Genomic DNA, 16645 nt, shown 5'->3' on the forward strand with positions numbered 1-16645 from the left:
CACTCTACATATCAAACTATCTTTTTTTTTTTTTTTTTACATGAAGGGGTCTTCTGTCAACCCATTGGAGACTGAATGGCATCATCTTGTAGTCTTTCCTCAAGAACATACAAGCTCTAGTTATCAAGCAATCGCAATGTACTTATATACTTAAATTGATGAATTCTTTATGATCAGATATATTATCTATATTCTTATGATTGAATGAGGAACTCTATTGTCTGTGCAAACTTGGCAGGATATTAAAAGAAAAAATCGTCTTATGCGATGATTTAGAGCAAAAGAAATTGGCAAAAAGTGCTGGTGCATCTGGGATTATATTTCAAAATGAAAAAAGCCAACCATTTGCCCATGACTATGATGAGGTTCCATCCGTTGGGATAAATTCTAAGCAAGCTAAAAAGATTCATGACGAGATAAGGTACGCAAAACTCATCTCAGAATTAAGAATGGATCATAATTTAGGACATACTGACATACTATTTTTTTTTTAATTATAAATTCTTTACAGCAAAGCTAAAAAAAAAAAAAGAGGTGGTCAGCTTAAGGCAAAAATCTATCAAAGTATAATGGTTGACAATGAAAAACACTTCAACGCTGCTAAATTCTCTGGTAGAGGACCAAACCCAGTAACCAATCAAATTCTGAAGGTGATTTAAATTTATTTATTTATAATGTCTTTTCACTTTGAAAATGATAAAAGTTTTTTATTAACTCGATTCTCTCTCAACTTTATCTAGCCTGACTTAGTTGCTGCTGTAGTTGACATTTGTGTACTCCATTTTACAAATAGAGGTACATATACACTTAAAGCAGGCACGTCTTATGCATGTCCATTTGTTGCTGCAAAAGCAGCCCTTATCAAACTTGAATTTGAGAAGAAATCATTGAAACCTTCACCAGCATGGATGCATTCTGCTCTCATTACCACCGGTAAATGAGTTTCTTAGTTTTGTTTTATTTTTCTTTTAAGAATACAGTTCTACTGTACTTACACTGCCTTGTTATCTATCCAGCTTCTCATTTTGAAGAGATGGTAGATGATTCATTTGCCATAGGAGCAGGAATTGTGAATTCAGTTGAGGCTTTAGATCCTGGTTTAATCTACGACCTAAAAGAAGAAGACCATGCCAAGTTTTTGTATGGACAAGGGTATGATAAAGAACTTACAGAGATATTCAAGTGCATGATAGACATAAAAACCAAGATAGAAGCCTGGGAGTTGAATTACCCTTCGTTGACCATTGCAGTCCCAAGGGGTAATACCATATATTTCAAAGAGATTTATCGTTGTGTCACACATGTTGGCTCTACATCTTGCAGTTATGAAGCAAAAGTCATAAGCCGCATAACAACAAAAGGTATCATAATTACAGTAGAACTAGAAATCCTACACTTCCCAGTCATGAATACAGTGGTTTTGAGGGTTGATCCGGAACATTGGATTCCTGAAGTTGTTACTGCAAGGTTAGAATGGAGAGGTAAAGAAGGTGACAAGCAGCGCATTGAAAAGAGCCCAATCGTTATTGTTATGAAAGATTAAAGATTGTTTTGTAGCGAATCTAATTCACAATATTTGTGAGGCGGCTTTGGAGTGGTGTTGTTATTACATATCCAGAATGGACACTGACAAAATAGGCAAGATTTACGTAGGTAATTTGTAGTTTTTATTTTGTTATCTAGAATTCTATTTTTTTGGGATATTTTAGTAATGAATTTTGGTTATCTGGTTTTATAGTTTCAACTTGCTTGGTTATAAGTTTAACTTACTTTATGCCTATTCAAGTTTACTTTTCTTACTATAGGAATCATTTCCAAACCCTATCATATGGCTTCTAATAATTGAACTATTGAAGAGAATTCAGCATTAAATAATTCCCTTAATGGCAAGAATCAAGGTCTCCTCTTTTTCTTTTTTTTCTTTTTTAATAACTGTTTTTGTAAAAATAATGCATACACTGAAACCTAGCTAGTTTGGATGAAAAAAAATAAAAAGAAAAAAGACATACGGGTTGACTCAGGAAAAAAAAAAATCTTTGCCTATATTTGGGGACAGGTTTAGGTTTTTAGGGACCCACATACTTTTTGTTAACTCCAAATTGAATGGAAAAGACGAGAATGTAAGATAGTTTAATTAGTGTATAACGCCTGAACTTTTAATGAGTCACATGTATGTCTTTATAGTACCATTATAGTAATCTCGTGGCTGTAATGCTCTTTCTTATTCATATTAATAAAAAAATCCTCTTTCATATTTACTTCTATATTTATATTCTCATATTTCTGGGGCTAATCATATCAAATTATCAATCCCAATAATCTCTCCCTTATATATGCCACCTTTTTGCAGAGCGGGAAAAAGAAGTTTATTTCTAGGGACATTAAATTCTTGATCCTGGAATATAAAAAAAATATATTAAATTAGTAAAATCAATGCAGTGCATCGATATTAAATTGCTAAATTGTTAGAAATTCAAGGACACCTCTCACCAATTATAAGAGTTCTAGTATGTGACTTGTATTTACGCACGAGAATGTTCAATAGTAATGGTGTTATTAATGTTAACTTGAGAGGGAGAGAATATGTCTATGTTACTTATCAAATCATAACAACCCAACTACCCTTCTTAGCAATCAAACATTGAACTAAATTAGATATCTTAAAGCTTTGATTCATTCTTTGGATGAATATGTTGATTTATCACTCAATAATCATTTACAACTAGGTCAATATAATAGAAAACACCGAAGAAAAAAAAATAAAAAATTGCACATATATTAATTAAGCTACACGCCAGGCTAGAGATGGCAACAAATTTAGACACCAAGTTTTTAAAAAATGGATTTGTACAACAAAAACACTACTCTAAATTGCGAGATACACTTTCAAAGCTACAAATATACAAAATATCAGTTCTTTGAAGGGTTTGAAACCAGGGATGGACCATGGTGCGGCCCGGGCCCCACCTATGTCCAAGAAATTTTCTTTTAAAGGTTTTTTTGGTGCTTAGCCTCTTAACTCTTTCACCAATTTTTAAGCTTGTCATCAGGCCCAACACCGTTGAGATGCTATCAGAGTTGAACTCGCTATCTTTGCATCACGTTTCTTCTTTTTCTTTCTTTCTGCATTTCTGCTCTGCTGGAAAACCAATAGATTTTGCTCCCAAGTGCCAACTTCTACTATCTTTCTTCTTAAATGTCCTTTATTTTACTCTTTTTTTTTTTTTTTTTTTTAATAAAAAAATGCAAGAAACCAATGAGTTTACTGTCAACCACTAACTCTATTTCATCTTAAATACCTTTTACTTTTTTATTTATTTCAAAAACAAACTTAATGGGCGGACATTGGACAAGTCTTCAGCCTTCTCTATTTTTCTAATTCATGAAAAATTGTTTTTTAATGGGCTTGGGCTTAAAATAATTTGGACATGTTTGCACAAAAAAAATTAAGAAAATAGATTTTAATTAAATATATTAATTTATATAAGTTAAATATATGTCTATATAGTATATACACATTTTTTAGAGATCATTAAGTTCAGATATGTATATATGCTGTGTGTGTATATATTTATATATATATATATATATATATATATAACTGCTGTAATTTTGAAACTATACTCTGGTAGAGTATTGACTCCCTCTTCCAAAATCTTAGACCTCTCCTCCCCTTTAATTAGCTTAACTAGCCTAGCCTAACTGTAAACTGTTCAACCCAAAAACTTAACAAAAACAAAAGGTAAATAATGAAAATAATTTTTATTTTTTTTTATTTATCCTATATGATGGAAAGAATTAAGTTAAAAAATAATAATAAATACTTTTTTTTGTGTGCTTATACTTCAGCCCCTTTTAGTTTGAAATCTTGGGTCAATCCTTGCCTGAAACAATGCAACACTAAACACCACCAAAAAAAAAAAAATCCACCATTTATTTACTTGAAATTGGAATTTGTTCCACTCTTAAGATAAAGTCAGAGATTCCTCACAGAGTCAGAGATTCCACATATCTATTCTTTGAAGAGCCTAAAACAACATAACACTAAACACCACAAAAAATCGACCATTTAAAGCTTGTTTGGATGGGATGAAAACTGAATGATATCACTTAGTTTTCATGATCCATCATCCAAATCGAGTGGGACCCACATATGAGCATCTGTTTGGAGGAGTTTTGGATCATTGTTTTCATGACATAGTGACTCAAAAAAATGGATGTGAGTGATGGAAAGTGAAAACAAGTTTCAGGTGTTTTCAAAACTTGAAAACTAAAACTCAGTGGCAAGTCCATAAATAAGATGAGATTGTGGGCCCCGAAGCCAGTGCATTATCACATCCATCTCAGGCTTTGGGTTATTACCGTTGGAGCTCCCTTGTTCCATTTCATTTCTCCCCAAAATTTTTGCTGAAAATTTTCCCTTTTCTCACTTCCCTCTTTCAGCCTCTTCTCATTTTCACTTCCCTCTTCATCCCCAGCGAGCTAGCTCCATGGCACCACAGTCTGTGATCGAAACACTGAACTAGGCCTGAATCTTCACTAGCGAGTCTATCGAGCTCTATCACCATGTCCATACCTCTCTCTCCCTTTCCCAGGTGCAATATATATCTCTCTCTCCCTTTCCATTTTCCATGTTCATGGTCTGATTTGGGTTTTTTGTTGGATGTGAAAGGGGGTTTTTGATTTAAAGTACTGATATTGTTTGTGGCTTGTGAGACAGCATTCCTCGTAATCTTTTGAAATATTATGAATTTCTTAAGTTCTACCTTCGTTTTGAACCTGAAGTGTTAAATCCTTTGGCACTTTGAAACATTTTATATTTTAGTATTGGACTATTGGATGCATTGATAGATTACTACATAAATTGATTGGCTTGATAATCTAGAAATCCTATGTTTAACTTTGGCATTTGTTTATGGTTTTAATTCAAATTGGTTGTAGCTTTAACTCCTGATTTATTGAGATATCTTGCTTAAGCACTAGGTTTGATGAGCTAAGTCACATGTAAATTGTTTCCTTGCACTTTGGTCGTCTGGTGGCATGTCCTATTGGTAATTATTCTTCTCCTCACATGGAGGCCATGCCATTATGAACAAATGCACATTTTTTTTACTAGGTTAGTTGAGCACTTGAGCTTTATCAGATTTTGATGTTCGTGGATTTGTGGTTGAAATATCCTACTGGTTATATTTACCTTGTTGTGAGAGGGCATGCCAATAACCTTCTTGATAATGTCTTGAATTTCTCAAAATTTAACATCTTTGGACAAATGGCCTTGTTAATGAGAGATGTGATGCAAAAGAAGGCTTCTTGATATAGTTGAAAAAAATTTATCATATCATAGAACCTGTCTATAAAAAAAGAAAAAAAAAGAAAAAAAAAAGAAAAAGGATGAAGAACATTGTGTTAGAATTAAGATGGAACAATATCAAATTGTTGCTTCAATTTGTGTCCAAGAATAACTATAGTCCAATCTATGAACCAGCAGTACTACAATATTTTTTCCCCTTTCAAGGGTAATCGTTAGATTTTAGTAACCCAAAAAGTGATGTGATATCTTGCCAAATGGTAATGGGTGCATGAGTCACAGTCTCTCACATATACATGGAATAACCATTGTTGTTGGTACCACTACAATGAGGTTTTGCCAAAATATGCTAGGTGACATGTTCGCTAATATGATATACTTGGTAGTATTCAACACAGGGAATGTGACAAATTCCCATATGAGTCATATGCTTCAAATGTAAAGAACCAGAAATGAAATTCAGAAATGAGAAATCATTGGAAAAAAAAGTCATAGCCAAAACAACATACCCTATAACAGAACATTGAGGAACAGGGCTAATAAGGTCTAATTTTATGACAGATGAGTTCTATGTTAATCACTTGAATGACAATTAATTAAAGTAGGGTTGATTTGTTTCTTTATTGCTTGACATTTTGTTCCATATAGCATGTTATAATGCACAATTGTCTCATTATGGATACTCTGTTATGTCTATTGTTTTTAGAAACTTACATGTGTTATTAGAAACCTTTCATTCTTATATGTGATTTTATATTCATGGGGTTGTTTGTGAGTCTTTTATATTTAAGTTTACCATTTTTCCTTGAAGAGAAATATTTGGTTTTTATTTTTTTACTCCATTCATTAGTGCAGCATGTTTTAGTTGATTTTCTCTGCAAATTATGTCACTAGCAGTAGGTAGTATCTTTTCCTTTGATATCTTTACATCTTAGTACTGTAGCTGATTGTGAAATTGGCACTTGAAGAATTATGAAATAAATTGCTTTCTAAATAGGTTTTCTTGTCTTCTTCACTTAAGTTAAGTGGTTGGTTAGAGATTCAAGTGGCCAATTCATAGAACTATTAATATACAAATATATTAACATATGCAATTGTGTTCGAAAATTTGTATGAGATGGCACAAGAAACTTAGGATGCTGATGACAAAATGTGGCCTCCCCACATTGAACAAATTTTCATTGACATTATGGTCGATGAACAACAAAAGGGGAATATGGAACATGGTGTCTTTAAGGCTAAAACTTGGCTATCAATTACGAAAACACTAAATGAGCAAATTGGGAAGAGTTTCCTCTCTAAGCAAGTGAAAGATAAGCATAATAGGCTTAGGCAAAAACAGAAAAAGTGGGGCTAGCTTTTGAAGCATACCGGGTTGGGGTGGGATGAGACAACCCAAATGGTTACTGCTTCTGAGGAGGTGTGGGCTAACATGGTTGCGGTATGTTATATTTACTACGCTAATTCTTTGCATATTTTTTTTTGTAATTTTATATTTCATATTAGCAGGATTTTGATGTATATATTGTCATTTCAGGGGGATTCTAAGGCAATTGCATTACAGAAGAAAGTGTGTCCTAATTATGACAAGCTGAAGCAACTTTTTGCCCCTAATACTGCAATTGGTTCCCTTCAAATTTCCTCAAACACACTAACTCTAGATAGTGATGAAGAGTGTGCCTTGGAGGAGGAACTTGCCAATGAGGCACGTCACACCCAGTTGGGTGATGATGATTGCTACAATCCTAACATGGAGGGCATAACTCAAGACGATCCCCCTATTGATGAGCAAACCCAACATGCGAACAAACGTCCCATGGAAGAGCCTACTACCAAGGGGAAGAAGGTTGCGAAGAAAGTGGATAGGGCTAGTGAGATGACCATGACTCTTCAAGAGTACATTGCCTTGGGAAGGGAAAGGTTTTCCAACAAAAAGGGAAAGTCTAGTGGTAGCTCTGATCATGTTGCACAATCCGCCAGTGGTGGTTATCCTTGCTCACTTGGGAGAGCTTTAAAAGTGCTGAACTAGTATGAAGATCTTGATGATGACACCTTTGTTAACATCACTGAGGCTCTCCAACAAAGAGAGAAAAGGGTGTTGTTCATGTGCATGCCAGAGCATAGAAGGAGGAGGTGGATGAAGTGCCATGCTTAGCAGTTGGATAATTAATGGGGATTGCTTTTGTGATGTTTTGTTATGTGATTTTGATGCGAATCACTTGGTTTAGTTTTTAAGTACTATTTAAGGACTTTATGTGCGTGTGCTTCAGCAATGTTTGATGTTTGATTTTATTTCTCTTATTCAGTTGAACACTTTTATTTAAGGTAGTTTCATTGTAATGTTAAAGTGTTGTGCATTATGCCCGTGAATTTGATATTATTTAAATTAGTGTGTGGGTTTTGTTATTTACTCAGTGTTTTTTTTATAGTATTATGTTTTTTTTTTTTTTTAATAATATTTGTTATTTAGTTCATGTTACTTACATTGTAAGGTGAGTTCAGCTAACATTATTGCAATTCCCTTAGTACTTTATATTAATTTGTCCGTTTATATATTGCAATATCTTTGATTCTAATGCTTTGGTTTTTGCAAGGTATAGGGTATAATGGTCTCCCCAGTGATCCTTTCTGGCAGTATGATTTTGACGATGCTTATTTTAACTCTGACAATGATGACATGGACATTAGTGGTTGTAGTAATGACATGGACACTAATTTTAGTGATAATGACATGGATATCAGTGACTGTGATGATGACATGACCACTGGTGTAGACACAGACTCGGAGTATGACAACGAGGAGGAGGAGTTTTGGTTTGTATTTTCACTTATTGGTGAGATAGTGGCATATTTCCAGCAACATTACAACAAGCACCCACAATGTACTAGTATTTTGAGTGGAAGTGCTTATATGGCTGAAGTGAGAGATGGCAATCCTACCAATTGTTGTGACAGACATGTTCCGCATGACACTAGATCTATTCTATCACTTAGTTGATGAGCTGAAACACTATGGGTACTTAAAGGAAGGGAAGGGGCGTGTTGACATGTAGGAGGCAATGGCCATATTCTTGTACATCGTCGGCCATAATACTTGGATGCCACCTGTGGCAGATAGATTCCAGCATTCCACTGAAACTGTAGACTGCAAGTTCCGTAGGGTGTTGCGAGTTGTCCACACATATGGCCAACATTTAATCAAGCTTGATCCAAATGTGGTAGGCCTTATAGAGCATTTGCGAGGGAACAACAAGTACTACTCTTGGTTTGAGGTAAATGATTTCATAATATTAGTTCTTCCAAAATGGTTGTTCACACATTACTGTATAGTATTTCAACTAATTGGCACTACTCATTGTAGAGAAGCATAGGAGCTATCGACGGAATACATATTAGTGCTCGGCCTTCAGTGGAAAGACTCCAACCTCACAGGAGTCGCAAAAGCACTGTTACAACTAACGTCATGTGTGCATGTGACCATGACATGCGATTTCTGTATGTCCATTTTGGTTGAAAGGGAAGTGCCAATGACTCAAGGGTGTTTGAAGAAGTTATTATAGACCCGAAGCATGGATTCCCATGGCTATTGGAAGGTATATGTCTTTAACTTATATTCTGCCTCATATGTATTGCAGCCTTTAAATTCTCACTGCTACAAGCAAGTGGCAGCTAGTCCTCTGTTCCTGTGACCAAGCTGTGCCCTTAGGCTTTAAAGATTGAGCTTTAAACCTTAAGTTCTGACTATTACTTTTATGGAATGAGCTGGTTGCTATATGTTACTACTCTATATTTATTGTTTTTTATGCTTTGGCTATGTTACATTCATGATTTCATTCATGCAAAGGAGGAGAGACCTTAAAAACTTTGTTCCATCAATCATTCAAGTCTAGGAACTATCCAAAACAAAAAAAATGGCAAACTAGAAATGAAAGAGATTGTTCCTTGAAGTTTGTCAGCTTTGGTTGCAATATGTGAATTCCTTTTTAAATCATATCTACTCTGTAAAATCTGATCTAGAGGAAAGTACCAAAACATGCTCTCCTAGTTTTTTGATAATTTTGTGAGAATTGACCCAATCCTGCCAAAAATGGAGGAGACTATCAACTAAATGTTAAATGTTAAACATAGAACTTAAAAATTTACAAGAAGAAAAAAAAAAAAAAAAAATCAAACCTACTGTTCCTGTAATTTGGCATTGATTTCCTCTTTAACCTTGGTAAAGTAAGTCCTGTTTTTGTAAAACAAATTGCAGTAAAGTAAGTCTTGTTTTACATAGTTCCTTTTCTTTTTCCATTGTATTTGAGATAGCTTTCAGTTGGCCTTATATAAACTGATGTATATATGCACCTAGGCAACCATTATCCAAATTTTTAAAAAATAAAGGTTTGGCTAGATCATGAAGAATGAAGTAGCATTTAAATAAAAAATCACTCACGTCAAATCTGCCTGTCTTTTTAAGCTCATCATGTTCAAGTTTGTATTACCTTTTTGTTTATAGCTATCAGCTATCAGCTATCTATAATATTTGATTAGTGTGATAGGTATTGTATTGTGACAGTGGTGTATTGTATGCTATTGTGGATATTTGTAAGTAAGTGTGACAGTTGTAGTTGTGTAAGGGTGTGCAGGGGGGGTGTGCATGTGTGTGTGCAAGGTGGTGCATGTATACCTATAAGGGTGTGTGTGTGTGCCTGCATGTGGGTGTGTGCAGTGACTAGTGCAACTAAGCTGTACTGCTATTATGGGGTTGTTAGGTGGTTGGGCCAGGGTGTCAAGTAGGTATTAGTTGGTTAAGGGGTGTAGTGCTTATAGGGAAAGGGTGAGGATTGTAAAGGACATTCAGATGAGAATTACATTGTTTTACTTCCCTATTCTTTCTCTCTTTCTTGTTCCTTGTTCCAATTCCTAATTCCTTTCTTCCTTTCTTCCACTAAACTATCAAAATCTTATCATATTGCCACCAGAGATAAAATTTGAATGTGGTTGTAAATAAATCATATCAAACACTTGAATTTGATTATTTCTATGAATAAAAAAAAATTTAAATTTTAGTTTTTCTCCTATAGTAGTACTTGCTATATGAATTTAATTTGGTGAAATTTGTAGATATTTTTACTGCCTAAATTAGCAAACAAGCAACCAAAAATCAAATTGATGTATCCTAGATGCCATTTAATAAGTCATTCTATTTACAGAATATCATTTCTCTAGAAATTTATGGAAATTAAAAAAGCATGCTATTAGTCTCACATCTGACTCTTACAACTCTTCTAGGTTTCTAGCTGAGCTAGTTTTAAATTTAATATAACTGAAACTGATCCGCATTGTGTTTTTGTGTTTGTATCAAATAATAAAACTCCAAAGTCACATACACCCCCCCCCCCCTAGAGTCTAAACAATGGGATTAACTTAATTACATGTAAGAGTGTGGAGAAACCATTTGTTGTAAGCTGTCTTGTGGCTTAACAAGTACAAAATCATGTTGCTAGTACCTGAATTAGAATATAGAGGCTTTGTTGATTATTTTATTGATTTAATCCCCCGATTATTACTGATCCATTACTTTTACCAATATGTGTAATTTTTATTATTATTGATTTAGATATGCTATTCTTGTAGGTTCCTATTACTTGGTTGATTCGGGGTACCCCATTGGTGCATCATTTCTTCCACCACATAAGGTCACTTGATATCATACCCAAGAATTTAGGAGGAGGAGTACTAGGCAACCAAAATCGGGGAAAGAGTTGTTTAACTATAGATACTCTTCATTGCGCACGGTGATTGAGAGGGTTTTTTGGAGTCTTGAAGACTCGCTTTCCCATCTTGAGTTGCATGGCAAAGTTTAAGCAATATCATCAGCATTTGGTTGTTTTTGCGTGTTGTGCATTACATAATTTTATACACATCAATAATTGAAGAGATGTAATGTTTAACACGTGGGAGAACCTTGATGTTGATAGGGATGATATACAAACAGGAAACAATGAGAATTCTCCTGAGTCGAGTGCAAGTGCCGAAAGGAGGCATGTGAGGGAGATGTCTAATGCGGTGAAGAGAGCAATGGGTGAATTCAGGGATGATATGACTGACCGCATGTGGGAAGAGTACGTGTGAGGTCAAGGTTGATGGTTGGCATGTCTAAGGATTCATTCTTTTTTTTGGGGCTTTTGTATAGAGCTAGTACCCATTCTTATGACTTTTTGTTGGGGCTTTTGTATAGGTCTAGGTACTGTGACTAGAAGTTACTTAGCATGATACATGATGCATTCTTTTGAACATTATGATGCATTTTTTTTGTAAATTTAGATTAATTGTGGACATGCTTACATGTAATGGCTAATGTCAATAACCTATTGACATTTCTGATATAATTCCTTTTGGTAATTTTAAAGTAGGTGTATATAATATCTATTGGCAATGTAAGTACAAGTGGACATGCTTATATGCATTTGTATGTAATACCTTTTCGCAATGGAGTATTTTTCAAGGACCATATATTGTGTATGTGATATGGTTGCAGGTGGATAATTATGTGTGTGATATGTATGCAATATGTATGTGATATCTGTATGTGATATGGTTACAAGCAGTTTTAGTCTTCTGTGAGGGGCTTGGACTCATGAGCTTTCTCTTGTTCATGTTTACTTGAGAATTGTCAAAAAGAGATGACAACAATTTGATAATTGGGTTGGTAGCTTATTGGTGTGGCACTATCAGTAAATTTTAGTGGATAAAGATAATGGATACAAGTTTTTAGGTGGTATTAGAGTTCTGCACAACTTCACAGTAATGGATGCTTGAACCTGCAATTTGTTACTTGTTGGTAAACTAAGAAAAACTACAACAGATTGTTGGATACTCTCATATATGGGGCTTGATAGCTAGGATACCCTTTTTTAACCAAGCTGAAATTAATAGGGAGAAAGATATTCATCAAAGAGTCATTATATTAAATTAAAATATCAAGTGTTATAGTAGATTGTTGGAGTCATGTGTCCTAACTTATTGGGTTACATATTGCCTATTACATACACCACACTCTCATGGTAGACACAATTGACTCCTTCCAACATCCCCAAACCTAATACTAAATAAGTAGAATACAATAAATAACACCTATGAGAGAATTAGAACTTGTTTATATGTGTTCATCTTCTCTTCAGCAATCCTTTGTGAAACCTTACATTTTTTTTGCCCTTCGCTTTGCAACTCTTTCCCTTTCTCGTGCTTCTTCAAGGAATGCACGTGCTTCTCTCTCACCCTCAATAGTAAGCATTACCTCATTCCTTGGCCTCTCGAACTTTGCTATCATGATAGGTGTCGTTTCCGCGCCATGCTTGCAGGTGTTGCTGTCCAACCATCTAAAAAATTTACAATGTCGGTCATCATCTTGCAATGTACATGACAATATCAATTAAGGCGAAATGAAGGAATTTATGACATATCACAAATAATGTAACTAAACACAAATGTAAACTCACCAGCGTCCATTCCCTACAACCATAAAACCTCCTACCAAAGTTATGGAACTTCAATGATGTCTTAACCACACAGCGATCCATGTCGCATAGATGGCCATTAGAGCTGAAGTAGTAGTTACTTCCTTTTGACATTAGTTCAAACACCATAGCCTCTGTACATAGCACAAAATAAACAATTATAGTAAAAACAAACAAATACCACAGAGGTAGAATCACACAAGAACAATCTAGACAAACTCAAAGCATACTTGCAAGTGAAACCAAATACCCACAATCCTGACCTCAGAGCATAGTCACAAGAAACCAAATAGCTACACTCTTGACCTCAAAGCATAGACACAAGAAACCAATTACCCACATTCCTGACCTCAGAGCATAGTCACTGAGAGCTAAACAAACTCAAAATTAAAACACAATTTTCAGTATTCATGAAGTCATACATTGGGAAAAAAGAGATGTGGGGAAAATAATAAAGCAAGTAGAGATTTGAGTTTTGGAACCCATTCATGAATTTCGGCGTTCCTTTTGGGGCAGAGAAAGAAAACAAGATAAAGACCAACAGAGCAAGAGAAGCAGAGCACTACAACTGAGAAACGAAAACAAAAACTCACCAATAATCTTTGATTTTTGCTAGAGATGGTCTTCAACTTTTGCTGGAGAAGAGAAGCTTCGAACTTTGCTTTCAATGGGTCCGGGCACAACTTCACGAGATGGGTCTCTTTGTTTTCTGGAGATAGGAATTTGGGGAGATGGATATTAGAGATATGATATGGAATCTGCAGTGTGTTGGAGATGGGTATTTGATGGCATGGGTTAGAGATGGAAATTGGAGAGCTTGGGATTGGATTCGGAGAGTGTTGAGATTTGGGAAGAATGGGTATTTGCCGAAATTGGGATGAATGGGAGTCATCATGTGTTAAAGAAGAAGGAAGGAGTTTTTAAACATTTTTTATATGGGCTGAGGTTACCGTTCTGTTCCTATAGCAGGTGTGGGCTCCACTAAAAAAGGGAAAAAATGAGTGATATCAAAATCTGAGTGATGAACCAAACAAATTATTTTGAGTTTTGGGTTGTTGGTGAGTATTAAGTGATGGACCATGAGTTTGAGTTATGAGTGATGGATGTTGAGTAATAAGTTAGCCCCAATTATGACATAGTCAAAGATTCCTTATAAAAAGTAAACTATCCTGGTTAACAAAGATACAAAATTTACTATTAAACTAAACTTTATTATTGACTTCCCACCCAATTAATTTCCTATGTCTTTCTTTGAGTTAACCTTGCTTTGGTGAATGGTAGCATTTTTTATACTTCCACATATGGTAGATAGTAGCCCATGGGGCAAATCTACAAATAACAGTCCTTTAATTTTCGCATAACAGTCCTCATAGTTTTACCTTTAAGATGCCCCTCAACCCATTCCATTATGTCACTCCATTAAAATTTTGGATTTCTGATTAGGCACCAGCTCATCATAGTTTTCCTTTTGATTCAATATAAAAATAAATAAATAAAAGAAGATAATTAATCTGAGCATATAACTTGCTTAAATCCTCATGGACAAAGTTATAAAGCACACTAACATATTCCACACCAGCAAGGGTTGCCCTCTCAAAAGTATCAATCATTGTCTAACGAATGCAAATGAAATTTCATTCTTCTTTTTCATAGTTTATTGTTTCATTTTTGGTTTGTGTAGACTGTACGGCTATCTATCTTATTTTACATGTTCTGGTGCTTAGATGATGTATATCCACTTTATGAGAACATAAGATGTGTACCATAAAAAGAAAAAAAGGTTTGTTGATTATTCAACAAACTAGACTCATTACACGCATTTTGCATGTATAATAATGCTTTTATTTATTTATTTATTTGTTTGTTTTTGTGGTTTAGTGTTATAATGCTTCAAAGTGATATATAAATAACCGTGTGTATTTATTTATTTATTTTTTAAACAATGAGGTAAAGTAACGAGGAATAATATTTAAAAATGAAATCGAGAAACGTAAGAAGTTGAAACCTAATGAGACATTTGAATTTATTGATTGAAATAAGAATTGTGATAAGTTAAAAAAGAAAAGAAAAAGAAAGATATTGAACAAAAGAAAGATGTATATGTTAGTGTGGATGGATAGGGATTTGTTATAACTGTATAGAATTTGAATAATAAAAAGTTTAGTGATGCATAATTAGATTGCAGAGAATTTTATATTATGAGTATATCAAAGGTGAGATTAGCCATTTTTGGTAATGCATAATTAGATTGCAAAGAAACAGTAGAATTATATTCACAAATGACTTTGAAAAAGACCAGACTTATAGAAGCTGATTCTTGGAAGACAGTATCCCTATAATTTTTTGCAACCATCACGATACTCAAAATTTTGCAAAAGAATCATTGATTTAGTATGACATATTAGATTTTGAAAAGGAAAAAAAAAAGAGAGAAAAGAATGGAATCTTGAAGTATTGTCAGAATTTAGAAACCTTGATTGTGCATGTGTTAGGTTTATATTTTTACGTAATTGGCATATCTTATGACAAAATGCAGTTTACTTATTTATTATTTGTTATTGTTTTTCATATGGTGCACAAAACATGTTTGTTAAGTGCTTTCCGGAAAGACAGGTATAAAACCAATCAAAACAGTTAATCTAGTTTGTGCTATGGTTTGAAGCTAATGAAAATTTTATTGTCTTTCAAGTTATAAAGGTGTCATATGAACCAAGGCTCCTTGTAAGTGGAGAGAGAGAAAGGCCGCTATTGAGGCCGGGTTGTGTGGGCTCAGCCACTTAGTTTAGATACGGACCTATGACTTTTTATTATATTTTCATTATTCTATTTAAATATTATTTATTTTAGTTTTCTCCTAAGATTTAGGGTGAAACTAATTCCTCTTAAAATTCATTTTGGACTTCTTTAGATTTTAAAATTGATTAAAAATTTTTTGATACAAAGAACCAATCATGAAAAATTCTTACAAACCGAACTTCTTACAAACTACTGATTTTAAAATTGGACTTCTTACAAACTGTTGATATGAAAAATTTTACTGGTTCGTATTAAGGCCTACCACTAACATCATTTTTTTCTTACTAATAATTACTCATTGTATCTGTGGGGGTAAAATTCATCAGTCAACAGTGGGCCTAGGGACCCGTGCGGAGCCCAGCTATAACAGGAGGTGAAGACGTGGCCAGAAGACTTTCAGCCCAACCCTGTTGGGCCGGGCTTGTTTAAGGGGCGTCCAAGGAGGGGTGCCTCCTCGGACGCACCAAATGGGAGTCCAACGCATGCCCTGTACACGGTGAGAAATCATCCCAAATAGAAGGAAAATGCTAGACGTTCAGGGGGAAACCACAGCTGCCGCATTAAATGCAAGGAAGCAACTTTTCCAGCCGCATTAATGTAGAAAGGACAGGAGAATAGTATTATCTTGGCCAGTGCAACTCACAGAAAAGGAAGGGGGATGTCCTATGGGACAGACACTCAAGTAGAGGCCCAGATGGTTAACAAGTGTAAGGCCATTATCAATTGAAGGATGCTATATAAGAGAAGAAAACCCCCATGACAAGGGGATCGAAAAATTGATAGAAAAAGAAAGGAAGGGAGAAAGAGAGAAAAGAATTCTATAAACAGAGCATAAGAAGCACTCATACAGCCCCATGGACTGTTATCCCATGAAAATTAATGAAATATCCCCACGTTTAAATTGTTGCATGGCTTACTAGTTATTACGTTTACTCTGTCAAGACCTAGTTCTGTGACCCACTCTCTACAAATTCATTGTTAAGGGTCTTTTGGGCCAGAATCGCCTGCTTGCTGGGCCTGGGCCCCAAAAACCGCCTTT

At 34.7% G+C, this 16645-nt stretch overlaps 1 protein-coding gene across 1 annotated transcript; it reads left to right on the plus strand.

The window, feature by feature from the left end:
- Positions 1-569: 569 nt before the first annotated feature.
- LOC115970421 (subtilisin-like protease SBT4.12) lies at positions 570-1543 on the plus strand. Its single transcript, XM_031090059.1, has 3 exons — positions 570-650; positions 741-933; positions 1017-1543. The coding sequence occupies exons 1-3, from the start codon at positions 570-572 to the stop codon at positions 1541-1543; spliced, it is 801 nt and encodes a 266-aa protein (XP_030945919.1).
- The last annotated feature ends 15102 nt before the right edge of the window (positions 1544-16645 follow it).

Source organism: Quercus lobata, chromosome 12 (assembly GCF_001633185.2).
Source record: "Quercus lobata isolate SW786 chromosome 12, ValleyOak3.0 Primary Assembly, whole genome shotgun sequence".
In the NCBI taxonomy this organism is placed as follows: Eukaryota; Viridiplantae; Streptophyta; class Magnoliopsida; order Fagales; family Fagaceae; genus Quercus; species Quercus lobata.